Source organism: Acyrthosiphon pisum, chromosome A2, assembly GCF_005508785.2.
Source record: "Acyrthosiphon pisum isolate AL4f chromosome A2, pea_aphid_22Mar2018_4r6ur, whole genome shotgun sequence".
NCBI lineage: Eukaryota > Metazoa > Arthropoda > Insecta > Hemiptera > Aphididae > Acyrthosiphon > Acyrthosiphon pisum.
This window is the reverse complement of record NC_042495.1, coordinates 67,817,596-67,837,800: the sequence shown is the minus strand read 5'-3', so window position 1 is coordinate 67,837,800 and position 20,205 is coordinate 67,817,596. Positions and strand designations below refer to the sequence as shown.

General features: G+C 29.1%; 2 protein-coding genes across 3 annotated transcripts in view; one reads left to right on the top strand and one right to left on the bottom strand.

Moving 5' to 3' along the window:
* Window positions 1-1,783: 1,783 nt before the first annotated feature.
* Window positions 1,784-20,205, bottom strand: part of LOC100165358 (E3 ubiquitin-protein ligase RNF19A) — a 30,931-nt gene continuing 12,509 nt past the window's right edge. Inside the window, exons 2-14 of one of the 2 annotated variants that reach the window (XM_029490447.1) lie at window positions 16,132-16,177; window positions 15,185-15,379; window positions 13,903-14,006; window positions 12,216-12,411; window positions 12,032-12,146; window positions 10,854-11,044; window positions 10,649-10,793; window positions 10,438-10,574; window positions 10,262-10,359; window positions 3,295-3,499; window positions 3,070-3,226; window positions 2,333-2,617; window positions 2,052-2,269 (exon numbers count right to left, since the gene is read on the bottom strand). In XM_029490447.1, the coding sequence (XP_029346307.1) occupies window positions 2,212-2,269; window positions 2,333-2,617; window positions 3,070-3,226; window positions 3,295-3,499; window positions 10,262-10,359; window positions 10,438-10,574; window positions 10,649-10,793; window positions 10,854-11,044; window positions 12,032-12,146; window positions 12,216-12,411; window positions 13,903-14,006; window positions 15,185-15,356 (1,863 nt within the window). In that variant the 5' untranslated portion in view covers window positions 15,357-15,379; window positions 16,132-16,177 and the 3' untranslated portion in view covers window positions 2,052-2,211. Of the gene's footprint in view, window positions 2,270-2,332; window positions 2,618-3,069; window positions 3,227-3,294; window positions 3,500-10,261; window positions 10,360-10,437; window positions 10,575-10,648; window positions 10,794-10,853; window positions 11,045-12,031; window positions 12,147-12,215; window positions 12,412-13,902; window positions 14,007-15,184; window positions 15,380-16,131; window positions 16,178-20,205 lie in introns of both variants that reach the window. The other variant, XM_001952798.5, reaches the window with a different exon arrangement.
* Window positions 6,308-9,645, top strand: LOC100161200. Its single transcript, XM_001952480.5, has 2 exons — window positions 6,308-6,919; window positions 8,206-9,645. The coding sequence occupies exons 1-2, from the start codon at window positions 6,572-6,574 to the stop codon at window positions 9,109-9,111; spliced, it is 1,254 nt and encodes a 417-aa protein (XP_001952515.3). The 5' UTR covers window positions 6,308-6,571; the 3' UTR covers window positions 9,112-9,645.

The window sequence follows — 20,205 nt, the reverse complement described above, 5'->3', positions numbered from 1 at the left end:
ACATCATTGTAAAATCAATACATTCATCGTTCCACTCAGAATCTAAAATGGAAAATGAAAATGTCCGTAAAGAGCTCAAAATAAATCAAAATATTTTGAAAATGTTATGGTGTATAGAAAATGCTAAGATAAACATTCAGTCAAAATTTCATATATCTACGGTCATTTGTTTTAAAGTTACACCAAAAACCAAAATCGAATTTCTCGAAAACAGATTTTGCGTAAAAATTCCCGTTTTTCCTTAATTTTTCTTTTGTTTTTCACGGCGCGTTTGAAAACTATTGGAAAAATTTTACTTTTGACCCCCCAAAGTACCAACTAGATTCACTTTCCTATCAGAAAAGGTACTGTTGAAGAAAATCCAAGCACTTTTACTGTCCTAAAACGTGATGACAGACACAAAAATAAAAAAAAAATAAAAAAAAAAACACACATCATTGTAAAATCAATACATTCATCGTTCCACTCAGAATCTAAAATGTAAATAAAAAAAATAACAAAATGGGGGTCTACACAAAATTCCAGAGGAATTATAGTCCCCTTAGATCCCCCCCCCTATTCTACGCCTATGCCTACTCACCATGTACAGTTTAATTTTACAATTTTATTTAGTAGGTACTTAACCGATTATTTGAATGTAAGATATACCAATAAAAATTTATGGACAATTTTAATTTGACTAAACAAATACTAATGCATTATTGACTTTCACTATACCGGGTGATTCTTTTATCATTGAACACTCATTATTTCAAAGTGTAAATTTTTTTGAAAATATTTTTTTACATAGTTTCAAGTCGCTCATAAAACAATGTTTTTCTTAAAAAATTATATTTTTAAATATTTTTTATCCTTATAATTTTTTAAGTTTTTTACTTTTTTGAATGACAACATTGAGTTTTAATTTTATATTCCAAAGCAGAATATTTTTCTTAGTATTTTGATACATAAAAATCGAATTTCAGGTGAGTAGTTTATGAGTTATAAATATTCAGTTTATATGAGCCGAGTGTAGTGGTACAGTGTTACGCCGCAAAATGTTTGTCCACTTCTCCGCTCATCTAAACTTTGAATATTTATAACTCATAAACTACTCACCAAAAAAATAAAAAACTTAAAAAATTATAAGGATAAAAAAATATTTAAAAATATAATTTTTTAAGAAAAATGTTGTTTTATAAGCAACTTGAAACTATGTAAAAAAATATTTTAAAAAAATTTAGACTGAAAATAATGAGTGTTCAATTATAAAAGAATCACCCAGTATTTATTACTGTCAAGTTACTATTGCACTTTAATAATAAATGAAAATAACAGCTCTCGTAAGGTAAAATGCATTAGATCAATATGGTAAGAGTTTTGAGAAGAGGATTTTATTGTGTGCATTTTTTTATTTTGTAAAGAATTTTATATTCTCCAAGCACATGAACATGAAAATTAAAATCTATAGTTTTGTAAACTAGCTTTACCTTAATTGTATTTAGACTCTCAGCGGCTTGGCTCAAGGAAGCTAATTAGTGAGTAATTCATATTAATATTTGAATAGTAGGAATACAATAAATTAAATACCAAAGAACAGTTTATTTTTGGCAGTTTATTAAAAATTTTGACTGCGAGTATTTCTATAACTAAATACACAAAAGAATATTTGTTAGGTACTTAGGATTGAGGTATTTTCTTATCCCTTTACAATTATTATAGGTTACTTATAAATTAAAAATTATTGTTGTAACACAAATAAGGGGCAAGAAAATAATTAAATAACACAATTTTCGATATTTTGGTACCTAGAATTATTTTAATAGCTGTAATGCAATAATTTATCTTAAACAAATAAATTAGGTTACAAAAAATGTAACCCTTTCTATTTTATTTTTTCTCTTCATACAATTAATAAATTCTATATTGTTAACATTTTTTGTAATAATAATCTACTAATTGTAATAAAAAAAAAAAAAAATATAGTAATAAAACCCCAGTGATCACAGTCGCTTTAAAGGAAAAATTATATATATATATATATATTTATGATAAATAAATTATAATAATTATATAATCATACAAATATAGTTGTAAACACATGAAAACAAAACATTAATGAAAATATCAAACTAAAGATAGAAAGACCAGTTTTTAAGTGAGAGCAAAATATAAAGCCCTGTAAATGGTATAATTTCATAGGTAAAGAAAAAACATAATACAAATGTATGATTATGAGCTGGCTGGCAGTTCACTTGACGTTCTACACAGCAAATTTCTTACAAACCCTCTAGAAGAAATTAAAAAAAGATTATTAATTACAGAACATCAAATATATGGTAGAATTACCCACCTGAGAGGTAAAAAATGTTGATGGGAGTCCATCACTGGAGGAGAAATAATGCTGACTGTATTACCAAAACGCACTTCAGTAGTGGCACGTGATCTAATTGATGTTGTTGGAGTATCGGTTTCATCACTATTTCCCAATACACGTCGCATCAGGCCGGCAGTCAACTCTTCTAATGAACTTAGAGACAAATTGAGGGGCTGTTGTGATTGTGATTGTGTCTCATCACTTACATCAGCCGACATTTTATTCCCAGAACGCATTGACGCTGTCTCACTATTGTCAACTCTTGTGGAACATAATTAAATTAATTTAGTTAGGAATATATTCTAGAAACTCTTCATACCTATAAACACTTTGAGCATTAAGAAATTCAATCAGTTTAAGATTTGTAAATATTTTAAGTAGTCTGAGCATAATCAAGTTCAAAATGTTTGGGTATGATACCAGATAAGTTAAAAAAAATGTTTGTGAAGTGTAACTACTGTTTTACTATTATTATATTTTAAATATGTTTTATAGTTACATTTATAGAAGTTCAATAAACTTTGGAAGTATGAAAACATTTTTAAATAAGATCAAGTTTAAATTCTTGTAACTGTAAGCTATTAAATTTGACCCATTCTTTTATTTAATAACTAATTCAATTCATACCTTATTTTTATTTTGAATGTATAATTGAATATTTGGTAAAAATGAGCAATGTGTAATTAATTAAATTTTAAAATAAATATAATTACTTTTGAGCTAATAAACTGCCAGCTAATGCAACAGTACTAGCTGATTCTTGATCAACATCTCTTCCCAATGCAGAAATAGCTTCCCATTCACTCCAGAATGACGGTTCTCCAATGGAAGGATTACCAATTTCAGCACCGTGACTAACAGTATCACCATCTATAAACAAAATAAGACTTGATATTTGAACAATTGTTTAAAATAGATTAATATTAAATTTGACTTACCAGGGGTTGTGAAGTAATCAATATTAACTGTTTTAGGAGCACTGTGCTCTTCATCAAAATCAAAATGTACTCCATTTGAGGATGTAGTAACTCCGCAGCCACCTGAGCGACACAGAGATACCGGAACTACACCGTAAACATAAAATAATAATATTGGAACTCCAATTCCAACAGCTAAACTGGCCATAACTGGTGCAGCAATCAACTGTAAGATACAAAAAAAGCAAATATATTTTTAGAAAATTAAAAATAAAGATTAATTTTTAAAAACCGGGTAAGTGGATGTTACTCAGCTGTACAGTAGGTTACAAGTGGGTCAATATATAATAGGTTGTATTAAACTTGAATTCAATGATATATCATTGTATAAGAAAAACGATTCTGAGCGGAGACGGTTGGTCAGTCTGGATATTTTATATTGTTATTATTTAATATATCCTGTAAGTTGAATTAATATTATAATACTATTATTTTTTATTCGTTTCTATAGTTATAAACAAAGCGTTAGTTCCGAAACTTGTCGGTGGTTTTTCCCGTGGCATTAAATATCTATTGGGAAAAATCGAAAAATGACCCCTCTAAAGTACCATCTTAATCCAATATGCTAAAAGATAAGGTACTGTCTTTGTACTTGGTTTTTCCTGTAAAGTCATTTTTGTTGATATAATACACTGGTTTTATTTTTCACCTATTTTGGTGGTCGCGACCTTAAAAAGGTTGAGAAACGTTGTTCTAGAGGAATCTTGTTTTATTAATGTTCAAATCTTAGATATAAAAAGCAAAATGCTTATCATGAATTTCTAACTCAAAATAATTTGCCGATAAGAAACTCTGCTGTTAGTTTAATAACAACTACATATTACAACCTAATACTAATATTATAGTATTATACCCATATTAATACCGTAATAACGGTATTACATTTTAAAATTTTTTTACCAAGCGAAAAAATTTTATTATAATTAAATATGAACGAATACAAATTTAAAATTGATTATGCCTATAAATAGCCTAAAAGAGTCAAAATATTTTGGATATGCTATGGTGTACAGAAAATACTAATATAAACTTTGGGTGAAAAATGAATTTTTTTCGAATTACACCAAAAAAACAATTACAATTTTGTCAAAACCTGGTTTTGCGTAAAAGTTCTCGTTTTTCCTTAATTGTTTTTATTCTTCTGATACTTTTTAAAACTTCTGTGAATTTTCCATTTAGATATTTCAAAAGTACGAACTGGCAACTAGATTCACTTCCCCACCAGAAAAATACTTAAATTAAAAATTAAAACATTATTTCGATTACCTACTTATCGTGTACTTTTAGTGTATACTATACTATACATACACAAAAAGTAAAATAAAAACACATCATTATAAAATCAGTAGATTCACTGCTCCACTCAGAATCTAAAATAGACCGTTTGCATCAATATTAGATGATGCGTGTAAATTACTGACCAAATTTTTAAAACGATGTTGTAAAAAAACATACCAATGCATATAAATACTAGCCCTATAATAAATTAGTAATTACTATAGTACGCAAAATAACGATTATTATAAAATGCAATCAAAATAAATACATTACTGTGTAATGTCTTTCTATTTACTTTTTTTATTTTTTGTTATCATCCTCGCAATGGTGAACAATACGCGCTTTTTGTTGGATAAGGAACTGATATAGGTATTAGGTACTAGGAGAACGAAAACGTAACAATAAAATGAAACCATAAACTATTAACAGTCACATAACAAAAACTACATGAAATTAAATAGGTTCATAAGTGGGATTTAGTCAAATTATAAAATGTTACAATAAGGTGGCCTTAATTTTTTTAAATTAGCATACCCGCACCTTTCTATCACTTTCAAAATATTATATATGTTTGTTCCGATTAACATTTATTTAAAATCTACTTATTGTACAGTTAACAATAATCAGACACGTTATTTCTATAACAGCAAAAACAATATGAATAGGTAAAAAAATTAAATGTTTTTATTTCTGAGATAAGAGTGTCGGATAGAAATGTAAACTCCAAAATAGAATTTAACAGTCCTGTAAAGAATACTTTTAAAAAGTACTTGAGTAAATACTCAAATACATTTTTTTTTAAGTATTTAAGATACTACTCAAATACTTTAATTGTATAGTATTTTTTGAAAAAGTATTTGGAATACTTTTCAAATACTTTTGGTTTTTAAAGTGGGTTTCTATCTATCGTAATATAAACACATAGGTTGTAGGTTGTCTATTTTTTTATAATAGTTAGCTGATAGTTTAAAGGGAATATTGTTATTCAATGACTATTTTTAGAAATCTGGTTTTCATAAACTTTCAGGCTTCAGCTAACACAGAAATACAGAATACTAAATAAAACTATTATTCTATTATTGTAGTTGACGAAAATAAAATGTAAATAAAATTAATAATAAAAATAAAATGTTCGAAATAAAAAACCAAAGTATTCAATACCAAAAAATATTTAAAATACTATTCAAAATATTTCATGCTGAAAGTATTTAAAAAGTTATTCAATAGGTACTAAAAAAAGTATTTGAATACTTTTACTTAAATACTTTACAGGACTGGAATTTAATAATTTATAAAGCCAACTCCTTCTCCCCTCAACAATCACCGACCATATAGTACGAGTGATCTATATCATAATATTATTATGTAAATGAATAAAAATGATTATCGGTTTTTTTCATTTCTCGTTATTTGCTTGGCGTACTCGCCTCTCTCTATCATCCGAAAATTACGTCACGGAACGCTGGCTCAGCTCCGTGGTATTGATGGATCGCACGGATGACGTACACTCTTACACACACCCACGGCGGCAGTCGGGCGCGCCGCGGGTCGCGCGAAGCGAGACGGCGGGATCGAGTGCAAGATGACAGGGGGGGAGACTGCGCACTGCAGAAGCGAGATCGTATAGTACCAGCGGCGGAGAGAGATCGCGATCTGCCGACGTTTCCCCGTTATTTCCATTGCGGGGAGGGGTCTCAGTCGGCGGCTGCCGATACTCGGACGAGGGGCGGTTAAGGGTGCCTACGGTGACGGTGAAGGGGCCCAGGGGATGCAGGTCGTCGACTCGCACATACTTATACAAGCGCGCGCACGCAATCGCGACGCCACCTTCATAAACGCGCGCGCGGTCGAGGCCAGTGTTGTCGTGTAATACGCGTATTACGCACCGCCGCCGCACGATCAGACGTCGAGCGCTGTCCATCCGCCCCCGACTGCAAGGTATCGTTAGCGATCCTCGGCCATGTCGTCAGCAGCCGCGTCAGCCGCCACCGATGACGATGACGAGCATCAACGGCAGCCGCTGCCCGCCGACCCGGACTGGCTGTCAGGCGTCATCAGCCGGCTAATCGGCCGGCCGCGAGACGCGGTCACGGTGATCTGTGACCGGACCATCGCCACGCCCGCGGTGTCCGACCCGCATAACGTGCTCAGCTCTATAGTGGCAGTGCACATTGTGTACACGGTGGACGGCGTCCCGGGCACTGACTCACTGGACGTGGTCATCAAGAGCTTGCCGCAAGAGCCCTACTCTAGGGCGTTCGTGCTCGAGGCCCAGTTCGACTACAGAGAAGTTCACTTTTACAACACGGTGGGTCCTTCTCATCTTCTCCCCTTATCCACATAACCATTACATGACCTTGCCTCACATAACCCCCTTAGCGCGTCTACACGTCCCATCATCCACTTGCACCGCACACACCGCGAGCATTGCAAACTACACACGACATCGTCGAGTACATTAGTGAGAAGCCCCAATGTGTTGTTAATGTTCTGGAAATTCGTTTTAGCTCATCCACCCATTACAACCGAAATTGGGTGAAATACATACAACACTATATTATTATTATAGTCTGTAAATGAGTTATTCGATTTCAATCCGTGCGGACCGTGATGATTGTCATGGCTACATAACGCCCGTCGTGAGTGCAATAGACCTTGACCACTCGGTTCGATCATTAAAAACGACAAAAAATAGCTAGGCTGCGGTGATGCGGTTATAGCTCCCGCGGATTTTTTGAACAAATTCCAGTCAAGGAAATAGTATGTGCGTGGAGAGATGTATTAAGCGTATTGTTATTTGTTACCATCTAACCACACGCGACCCTGAGGTATCATAAACGTGAGACACCCTCCACACCACACACGCGTCAAATACGTCTATTATTATGTCACGAAATTAATTGTTAGTTATAATGCTTGCGGTCAAAAACAACAAAAAAAGTTAGTAGGTTTAAATATCAATTTAAATAAACACGAAAAAAAGAATAAATTAAAACAATGGGTTACGTGATGATATATCTATTTAGATTTTAGGTATACTTTTTATATGCTAATGATAAAAAAAACCATTAAACAATAGAGATTACCATCCTGTCAGTAGAATAAATATATATTGTTGATTAAAATTATTAAATTAACCCACTTTTATTCTGTCATAAGTTGGTTTTTTCCAATATACAATTGATAATTTAAAATTTTAATTACATTTTAATAACACATCTATTGGTCTATCCTATTACAATGTTATTGATATACTTCTCTACAAAATGAAACCATGCAAATATAATTATTTGTTACACTATACGTCTATACCTTTTAAACTTATATACATATTTAGAATACAATTGTCATAAAAAAATCTATCCTCCGGCTAAAACTAACTTTTTCAAAATGCTTCAATATTCCAATTAAATATAAATTTACTAGAATATATTATAAAGGATTTTCGAAATTTTAAGCAAGATATCATTTATTTTTAAAACGCAGCATCAAAATAAAAAAACTAACAACCCCATTACAAATAGACACATATTATTATATTGTCTTATAAATTATAAATTATTTTTATTTCTAATAATTCAAATTTGATTACAGGTATTATTTGAGTTAAGAAATCTCGAAGAAGATGTGTTAACAAATCACAATCGTTCCGCGATTGGTGACATGCCAGTTGCCAAATGTTACTTTGCTGGTATGAATGCCAGTGGTAAGGACGAGTCGATGTTAGTATTGGAAAACTTATCCAAACGCGGATATACAGCAGCCAACTTCTCCACTGGGCTGACATACACAGAGGCCAAACTTGCTCTACGTTCTATAGCTCGAATCCACGCCACATCTCTTGCTTTAAAACTTAAGCACGGGCCGCTCACCGAACGTTGGCCGTTCTTATTCCAAACATCCCGTGCCACACTATCTTACCAAGCACTTGTCGAACGGGGAATGCCACAATTACACGTTTTCCTACGATCTAAAGGGCCTCAATACGACACTTTAATCAATACACTCAGATCTCTATGTCGTGTCACTAAACAAATAATCGGATCACTAATGATACCTAAGGAACCGATGGGGTTGATGACGCACACAGACTTTTGGTGTAACAATTTAATGTTTGGAGAACAGGACCAATGTGTAATTCTAGACTGGCAAATGATATCCTATAGTAGACCAACAAACGATGTCGCACTTTTGCTTGTAAGTAGTTTGTCAACTGAAACTAGACGTAACCATTCAAATGAGTTGGTAGACATCTACTGGAAAGCTTTAACAACACATGCAAGTAAGTTGGGCGTAGATATAGAAGGGCAACTCGAATACAGCCGATATGACTTGGATGAAGACATGAAGGAATCAAAGTTATTAGCCGTACTTTTGTGTATAGGTTCAGTGGATGTTGCTTTAGGCAATGAAGAAACTGAACAAAGATTACTAGACTTGCTGACCGATCTACAAGCTGAGGAAATCTTCAATAGACATTTAACTGAAATTTCAGCATAGTATTTATTCTATTTTATCTTTGTTTATTATGTATTTCTCCTTTCTCAATTAATACATTTAGAGCTTTCACACTATATAATATATAAAGAAAAATATACTTGTTAATTATAAGGGTTTTATTTCACTTTTACTTTTAATATTAGTTCTGCAAATTCAGATGGCTCTTGAGGTAAATGTAATTTTTTTAAAGTGTTAAGAATTTATGAATTATATTAATATTAGAAAAATATTGCTAAAACTAAATCAACATATTAATTTCATTTCATGTACTCAAGTTTAAAAAGCCTAAATTGTTAGTATAACCTTAACACGGTATGCATAGTAATTAATTTATTATTAGATCCTATAGCTCAAAACAAATGTATAAACATTAAACATGTTATGTTTTTCTTTTTAAAACCAGTTTTTACTGATTCTTTACATATTGACATGTTAAAATTATGTTGCCTAAATTAATGTAACGGTGCTGTCCAAACTACTCGTATTATGTGATTTTACTTACTATAGTAATAATAAACATTATTGATTATAAAATTGAAATTAATAATTGATTTGTAAGTATCTTCGAGTTAAATGATAAGGTACTACTAAAGTATATACAAACAATAAAAAAGTGAAAATTAAGAATATTCAAATAATGTTTGTGTAAAGATATGAAGTACTTACTAAAAATGGTCAAAAAGCATATTTTTAATTAAATTATACAAATTCAGTGATTACAAAACTTTTAATACACATTTGAACATTGAGAATAAAACAATAGATGCCATTCCCATTGTAAATATTTTAAAATAAAGAAATGAAAATATTACTTTTATATTTGTAAGATAAAATACAATTCACATATACTCCTCTGTTATAACTTCAATCCCTGGGACAAATTAAAGTAAAACAATCTTAAGTCTAAAATATTTAATAAAACCATTAAAAAAAACATAAAAATAATTTTGAACCCTCAATTCTATAATTAATAATTAATATAATTGGGCTATATCAATTGGTTCACAAATTGTGAAAAAAAATATATATATATAGTAGGTACTTATTTAATTACCATAATATTTTTTTTTAATTGAACCATTATGGTATAAAAATAAATAATGTATAATAGTTTTATGTTAAAAATAATAATTAAGAAGTAAATACTCACTGCAGCTAATACCCCACCGGCAATTGCAAAATTTCGTTTTAATCGACTTGAATGTCTGTAACGAGTATACATTTTACGACCAGTCCAAACAGGTACACCTTTTAATATAAATACAAAAAACACATAATAAATATTCAATCAATTCATTAATTATTGGATCAATAATTTTTAATTACCAATAATTATTGCAGGTATAGCAATTCCTGCGATTAAACCAATACCAGCTGGAGCTCCTACCAATGTACCTAATTGCCATAAAAGTTTTTTCTTTCTGGACCAGGGTTTTTTACCCCAAAAAGTACAACCTGAAGGACTAAAATTAAAATGTATACATAGATAATTCAAAGCCAATTGCAATACTAATCAAAATAAATCAACAAAAATTACCTAAGATAATGTAAATCGCTAACTACTTTCATACATAACCAACAAAATTCTGCTCCACAAACTGCACATGTCATATGATTGCACGATCCATCGTCCATTTTTACAATTAAAACTTGGCAACGAGGACATGGCTTAATGTCTTCACCTAAAATGATATATGTTACTATAACATAGACAAAATAAAAATGTTATTAACACTCCATACGTGACTGTGAATCTGTACTAAATGTTAAAGATGAGGTTCTCATATTAGATGATCGTTTTGCTCTAGCGGAATCACATGTTTGATTAGGATGCCATGCAGCTTTGCAATGGTAACAAAAGTATGAATCACAACCAGGACGCTCACATTTTATCTTTGGGCAACTGGCACAACCCGCCGCTATGACAGCATAACTAAAACAATACAGCTTTATTATTATTTATTACCAATATACTAAGTATGTACATATTATTAGTCTATTTCCAAGTTGAGTAACAAGATTAAACCTTATAAAGAACAAAAACAAACTTAATGAAGCAAAAAGTTAATTCTATTGATTACATTAAGACTTTATTTTATCACACAATTTAGTAAAAATAATTTTATAAATATTGTATTATTCATATCATTAAATATACATATATTATTATTATTTTATTATTTTCATTTCGGTATTAAGTTTGATAACGTTTTCACATTTACTTATTGTATTATACATTATAAATAATTAATGATGGAACTTATATTATAATTTAGGTTAAAACTACTAACATCAGTTATTAAATGGTATTAACAAGTTGGCGGACAGTCGACCAATTTTACAGCTATAGCAGTAATTATTATTTTTTTTCTTGCATTGACCGTTTAAAATATTGCTGAAATGGCAGTACTCTAAAAACCCTCATAAATGTGACATTACTAGCAGCAATAATTTTAATGGTTTCTTGTGAAAGAGCAAGTAGTATTGCCCACGGAAAGCACATTAAACAATTGAATACTGTCAATTTAAAGCGCAATTCTGTTGAACATTTTTTCCATTCTATTTATAAATTCCTATTTTTCAATTACAACAGTTACAATAATGTTGATCAGTTACTCTTAAGTGTTAACTGTTATAGTACAATTTTAAAAATATTAATACTGCCATGACAGAAATTAAAGACATTTTTGGCATAATATGTATAACACATTTTAGATGAATATTGACATAACTGCAATAGCAGTAATGAAAAATTGACATTTTAAGCTATACATGTGAAACAAAATATCCTAACAACTATCTGCCAACGTGTTTATACATAATTAAATTTGAATATGCAATTAACTAGAATAATATATAAAAGTATAAATTATTTCCTTTAAATTTTTTTTTGATACCTTTTAAATGTAAGACAATTTACCTGCAGTCAGGTGAAGGGCAGTATCTAGTATCAGGATCAACTGCTAACACCCTCCGTACCATAAAGTCTTCATATTTTTCATAAAGGGCTAGATTATTGAGCACACTTTGTATGTCTTAATAGAAATATATAAAACATTAAAAAAAGTTATAAAAATATAAAAATTGTAAAAATAAAAATATACCATTTGGATGCATAGCCTCAGTACACTCTGGACAGGTGATGTTTACACGTGATTCACATATTTCTATACGTAAATATTGTTGAAAACAGTCAAAACAGGAACGATGATTACAAGTTGACAATTTGGCAAAATAATTTTCATCAAATTTGGCTAGACATAATGGACACTCTAATAGACCATCAACTGGAACACCAATCTGGAAACACAAAATTACATATAATTTTAAAAAATAATATTTATAAATACATAAAAGAATAGTATTTATTTGAAGATAACCAGATATATAAATTATAAATTTTCTTTCTTGTTAAAAAATGTATATGATATAAACAGTAGGCACCTATAGTTTTTACACAGGGTTTGTAACTTTATTATCATACAATCATTTAAGTATTTAAATTTTGTTTTAAAAATGTTGTATTTAAATTATGCATAGCTGGCTTTTTGTAATAAACATATCTCCAATTTTTTTTTTTTGCAAAAATACAAATGTATAATATTTAAAATAAAATTTAAATAACAATTAACACAAAAATAATAATTTAAAGTTACAAAAAAAATGTGGAAAAAACAATATTTTAATTTTAATTCAGAAATAAATGTGTACTTATAGTAATATAATAGTCAAATAATTATAATACAAACCAATATGCAAATCTATAAAGTCCCAATCCCTATTTATAAGCCATAATACTTGAACAATCAATCAGAAACTTAAAAACAACTGATATAATTGTGTTATTAAAAAAAATTTAAACATAAAGAAAACAAACTATGGTGATCTAAGGACCTTGGTTATTCAAGGTTTATCCATCCTTAATAATCAATTACCTGAAACATGCTTTAGAAAACAAATTATAAAAAAACTATTAAAAATATTTTATAATTCCTTGTTCCCACAATGTATTTTAGTTACAAATTTTATTTCCCTGATTTTATTTCATGAACTCTAATTATTTGCTTCTTCCTTTACAAAAAACTTAGAAGTATGGTGAAAGTAAATGCAAGGAATCAAATAGTTTAACAATTTAAAAAGTAAAAACCATTGGAAGAGAAGAAGAAATAACTACAATCTTTCTAGTTTTAATATAATATGGTTTATAAACTTAAGAAAATATAATCAATGTCATTAATGGCATACTACCTAATCAAATACAATAACAATACTGTAAATGTACTCAAAAAACAGGTGATACAAAAGGTTGCTATATAAAATATAAGAGATATACGAATAGCTAATAGAACATTTAATTAATTTAATATTTTAATATCAATAAAATATTGTAATGGCATACTACCTAATCAAATACAATAACAATACTGTAAATGTACTCAAAAAACAGGTGATACAAAAGGTTGCTATATAAAATATAAGAGATATACGAATAGCTAATAGAACATTTAATTAATTTAATATTTTAATATCAATAAAATATTGTAATATAATAATAATATAATATGATCTAGGAGTATCGCCAAAAAAAATCTACCTAATTTTTTTTAACAATATCAACAATAATTGCGTTTGTAGTCATAGCAAAAAATGTAAAGTGCTTGATAGACAATAGAAATGTAAGGTTAGATAACTTATTCCAATAATTTAGTATAGAAATATAACACAATTTTTTTTTCAAATAAACTTGACTTTTTCTAGTAAAAAATAACTAATAACATAACGATTACTTACTTTGATGTTACATACTGGAGTAACCTTTTTAGGGTCTGTGTAATTTTGTCCAAACCCCAAAGGAGCTTTTTCAAAATCAGTTACATCTGCTACACTAGGACCACCTAAAATAAATAACATATCAGATTTATTTTACGATATATGGTAAAAAAAGAATAAGTAATAAAATCAAATTGTATATGACACAATTTATGGCAAAATAGATATAGGTATAATAATAATAATAATAATACATTAGAAATAATTATGTTGATACTGGGGATTTGCAATTCAATTTAATTAGATTAACATTTAAAAATCAGATATAAAATATTTCAACAAATAGAGAGATGCATTGATTTTTTGTGATACTTAATTAACTTATTCATAATTTTTTTTAACTAATATTAACATGTTCATTTTAATTAAAAATATTGTAAAAATTGTAATATTCCTAAAAATAACGAGAATTAACAGGACACATGGTAACTGTATTTGTTGTCTCCGCAAAATATTAAAATATAACTGTTATTGTATTCCAAGAACTATTATAGTTATATTAGTTTTAAACAATAAAACATTTTAGGCTTTTATATAAACTTTAGAAAAAAATTATTATTTAGGTTCTCGTTGGTTTTTTTACTATATTTTAATTTTAAAAGAAATTATAATATCTTTAAGTATAAAATAATTTAAAAATTATTATAGGTTTTGTTTTCATCTAAAAATTTGATAGGTAATACATAAATTTACTCTAATATTAAAATGTCTGTTATGTCAAAGTTGTAAATTTAATACGTTATATTTTATTGTAGACCAACAATCGAGAAATAAATTAGGTATTTTTAAATTTTAGTTAGATTAAAAATAAGTATTATTAAAATTATATTAAATATTAGCTATCATATAACACATATAATTAACAATCTTAACCAGAAAAATAATTATACTTAAAATAAAGGAAATAAATAATAACCAGTTTATGAGTTGTTCAACGATAGGTACTATTAATTTATGACATAACCATAAACATATTATGTCCATTCAGTTCCAATAATATCACATAATGTAAACAAATACAAAGTATACATTTAAAAAGTGATCAGATTTTAGAGTTAAACTGCATAAATAATATTTAAAGAAAAAAATTTAACTATTATTTCAATAATACCTAGTATAATTAAAAATCAGAAATTATTACCTAAATGACAAGATATCTAATTTGCTAGTAAAATTAAATTGTATAACTTAAAAGGTGATTATCATAAGCCAATTGGATTAACAGACCATTTTACAAACATACCAGTAATAATAGTTCGACGTTTGCTATTTTGCGAACTTCCCAAGTGTCTTGCCAAAAATGTATTTGAATACAAAAGTCGGCGTAAAGAAAATCTCGGCATACGTCTTTTACGTGTAGGCGCAGCTGCACTTGTACTGGCTTCGGGCAAATCTTGTAACGATTTGGATCTCATACCGCGACTGTTATTTCTACTGTCTACGCAATACAACATAATAAAGAAAAAATTAATGATTTTAAGTTATCACAAATCACTACATATTTCTTTCTTATATTTGGATGATATTTTAAGTTATAACTTCACACAGACAGTAATGATACTGAACAAGATTTACAAATGGCAATGGTACGTGGTTGGATTAGTGAAAGTTGGTGATCACCTTGACCAATAAAAATTATAAAATAAATAGGTATACCTACATCGCGAATTTAGATTATATTCATTATCTAACAAAAGTGGCATTGGGAACAATGTCATTAGCTATTAATTGATAGAAAAAAATGTGTGAAAATAAAATATCACTTAAATCTACTAGGTTAATGACTTAGTTTAAATTAAAATATATATACATTAATCTAGTTTACTTTCTATATCAAGGATGCTTTTCTTAGATTATATAATTATAAACATGGATTTTATGAATTATAGGTAGAATATAATGAAGTTATATTCACTATTAACTATTTCACTACTCACATCTTAGAAATTAAAATTACAAATGTTATTTAAATAAAAGATAATACATTTTCAAAGCTATATTATCATAGTCAAAATAACATAACAATAAAACAACCAAAAATTATTAAGATTATAATAATATAGGTACAACTCATATGGTAGTTAATCGAATAAATAAATCTATGATCTCTAATTAAAAAAATTTAAATAAATATGCTAGGAAATAATAAAATATGTTGGATGAAATTATGGACCGGCAATGTGTAATTACCTTCAAATCCTTCTCCGACACTGTTAATTATCTGATAAATTACCTACTAAACAAATTCATAAAAGCTAAATAATTAAATAATTTTGGTTAAAAAAATGTATAGCCATAAAAATTAGAAGTCAATCAGCAGATTAACCTAATTAAAACCTTGAACATTATACAAAGATAAATTTACTTAATATAAAAATAATTAAATTAATAGAACGAGGAAATATAAAAAACCAAACATGTAGGTATCATTTTATTTCATGTCAAGACAATGCATATTATACTATATTAGATACGAATACTTTTACCAAATTGTTTTTCTATGCACATTGTTGTTTATGAAATGTATTCTAGAAGCCTGAATTTAATAAATACAAATAAGTATAATTTAAAATGCAACAAAAAAAAACAAACGTGGTGTACCTATGAATAAAAATTAAATTTGTAAACAATTTTACGACTACAATACCATTTAACCCTTTGAATCCTAAACAAGCATAGTCATCTAACAATTAAACAAAAGATACAGAAATATGTAAGACGAGATGACAAACATAAAATTTAGTATTTCCTTATGTATTACCAACAAATTATTATTATCTTTTCCATTTATCACTATATGACGCTTGTATAAATAATTGCATATTGTTCACATTTATTTATATTTTGTATAATTGTAAATTTATTTAGAGTTGAAACACAAACTGCTCGAAATGTTAAACTTCGTCCAGGTTACAGTTGTCTTTTTTTATTTAATCCTTTTTGCTGTACAAAATATATTATAGTTTTACTATATTATTATGGCATAATTGCACACACACAATACATTTTTTTTTTTTACGCGGATTTATCCAAAATGTTATGTGACTAAAAAGATTAAAATTTATTTATATTACCTAAATTTTTATGTATTAGTAATAAGTAATAACAATCTCTACATATTTTGATGTGCACCAGTGATCCAACCCCCCCCCCTTCACCCTTGGGTCATACCTATAATGGGTGAGTAATGAGTATACTACCCAAATGGTATGAAAAACGTTACATAACATTCTTACAAGTATCGACCCCACTTCGCCCTTGAAAAAAATTCTGGTTGCGTCACTAGCATGCACTCTTAGGGTGAATTACTTGTCTATACATAATATATGAAAGTATATATACGAGGCATGTCCAGAAAATGAGTGCGCTCAATTTTTGTACATTTCAAAAAAATGTATTAAAAAAAAAAATCTCGTGATTGCATTAATATAATTGTGTGCTATTATTCTACATAGTCGCCATATCTTTCAATACAGGTTGTGAGACGGCAGATTCATTTTCTGATGCCTACCTCGTAGAGCTCTGCCGCTACCTCTTTTGTCCACTTGTCGACCGCCCCTTCACCTCCTTGTCGGTTGAACATTTTTTCCCACTAATGTGCTTCTTCTAGGAAATTAATAAATGGTAATCTGAAAGCGGCTAGTCGGGGGGAATACGGGGAGGGGTTCAAAACATCCCATCCAAATGAGCCTGTCTGTGTAGTTAACAGACCCCTCCTTTTATTTTGAATCGCTCTCCTCAATTTTTTTAGGGTCTCACAATACCTCGCTGTGTTGATGGTCTCTCCCCAAGGTAAATATTCAATCAATATGATGCCTTTGTGGTCCCAAAACACTGATGCCATGGTTTTTTTTTTGCTGAAATTGTGGTTTTGAACTTTCTGGTTAGGGTGAAGTGGTGTGCACCACTGTTTGGACGGTTTCTTGGTTTTAGGCATATAGTGTGCAACCCAAGTTTCATCTCTAGTTTTTTTTTTTTTACATGTCAAGTAACCTTGTATATAAATATGACTAGTATTGAATAAATTAACAATTATGAGTTGGTAACATTAAAAATAAATAAATAAATAAGTAAACATGGATAAATAAATCAAAAATAAATAAATAGTAGAAATAAATAAATTGTAGGGAAAAATATCTACCGAGCACGCAGAGAACCTTTTTGCTTTGTGTTAAAAGGTGCGCAATAAAATCTCTGTACCACAAGCAACCTCCCTCTCTATAGACCTCCAGTAACAATTGAGTTGAGAAAATTATCACTTTCCAGTTCATAGCCTACCAAAAACTCTCGGATGACGGTGCGGATTTCGCAGTGGCAGCAGACTCGATCGACATGGTTCACTAGAAAACTTCCTGTGACCACAGTTTTCAACGTACTGAACTCGTTCTGGTCTTGTTTTAAAGGAGAGAAGTAAAGCTATACGAGGGTGTAGTCAAAATAGATCTCAAAAAATATCTCGAGTCATGAGAGTCTCAGTACTCTTACTTTCTGGGCATGCTTCGTACTATATAGTATAATTTACCAAACACATATACTATTAGAACAGGTTAAATAATCATAGAAATACATGTTTTACTTTTATGTTGCGCTTCTATACTTAAAAATTTATGTAAATTGTATATAGTATATTTAAAATTAATGTAAGGAGGATTTTGAAATCTAAACACGATTTTAATGACAATTTTTTGTCGGGATCACAGGGTTTTATAAAAAATCACTAAAATTCTTTTAAATCAGGGGTGTATTTTGTTAGTTTTAAATGTTCTATTGAAACACATTACAAGCAACATTAGCTTCAGGACTTTGCAACCAAATTAACTAGAACCCGTACTACCCCTAAAAACCCTTGAAAATCAAACACCTAAAACCCATACAACCCAAATGATTCTGGTTCCATAACACCCGAATTGAACAAAATCCAAATAAAACATTCTAATTAACCCGAAACCCAAAAAATTTTATTTTACATTTGTCATGTGATATCTCATTTCGTGTGTACCTATGTTATGTGGATAGTTCGATTTTGTAGTTATTATTATTTGTTTAATAATAACAATATTAGGTAATTTTCCAATAAATCAAAGGTAATACCATGACAAATTATATAGGTATCATCACAGTTGTACTAGTTTTGCGCAGTAGATACGCATCTTCTTCACCTCCGGCATATATCGTAGTTCTCCACTTCTCATTGGTTGATTTTGTTCTATATTATATATGTATGTATGATTGACAGCCAATAAGAAGTGGAGAACTACGACATAGGCGAATTTAATGTGTATCATATCATAATGCTGTGATGATACCTATATAATTTGTCATGGGTAATACTATAAATATTTTCTTTAAAATAACTAGAAAATAAAATCTGATTCCAACATTCAGTTCTAATTAAGCCGAATTTACAGATATTGAATTATTTACTTAATGAATATCAATATAAAAAAGTACGTAACACTCTGCTGTACATTAGGTGTCTATAGATAATCATTGTAATGGATTTGTTAAATTTGAATTCAATAATCATTGTAAACGAAAAACGATTCTGAGCGAAGACTGCCAGTCAGCCTATAATATTACTAAGTACATTTTATGATATTATTGTGATTGAAGTAATTTATTTTACTATTAGGCATTAGTATTACAGTAGATGAAATTAATTATTGCCAAAAAAAATTCATTTTAAAATGTCGTTGAGCGTTTAAATAATATAATAATGTGCTCTAAAAGTCTCAAGTGTCCACAAATAATATTTTTTAATTTCAACAAAATAACTAAAATCGTTATTCTTGGTTTTAATATGTAATGCAATTTCGTCCAAATTTGAACTTAAAATGTCTATAAACAATAACAGTGTTAATATATATTTTTTTATTTTTTAGTTTACAGCATGAAGTATGGACTATTTAAGAGAATCGTTGTTTAAAATTTTCTATTTCTTGAATTTAGAAATTGAACATTTTATATTTTATTAATTTCAAAATAGTTTGAAAATGTTCGAGATTTTAATACATTTTGAACAAAATCTTAACTTTAAGGGGGTTAGGTTAGGCTCCAGTCGGTCGTGTTTTTAGGAAATTAAATAGCCAATTAACATGAGGACATTAAAATGACTTGTGTGTGCAAAGTAAATGAACATTAGTATGTGTGAGTTTAATCAGAAATCATTTTTGGTCAATATTTCCTATAAATGTCCTGAATTATAACAGTAAAGCCTTGTTCACACTACACCGTGTCGTGTAAAATAATCACGGTTACCACAGT

What these genes read in the sequence shown, in the direction of transcription:
- LOC100161200 (XM_001952480.5), top strand. Translation starts at nt 6,572, where the DNA reads ATGTCGTCAGCAGCCGCGTCAGCCGCCACCGATGACGATGACGAGCAT. An exon ending in AAGTTCACTTTTACAACACG is followed by an intron (nt 6,920 to 8,205) that starts GTGGGTCCTTCT and finishes ATTTGATTACAG; the next exon opens with GTATTATTTGAGTTAAGAAA.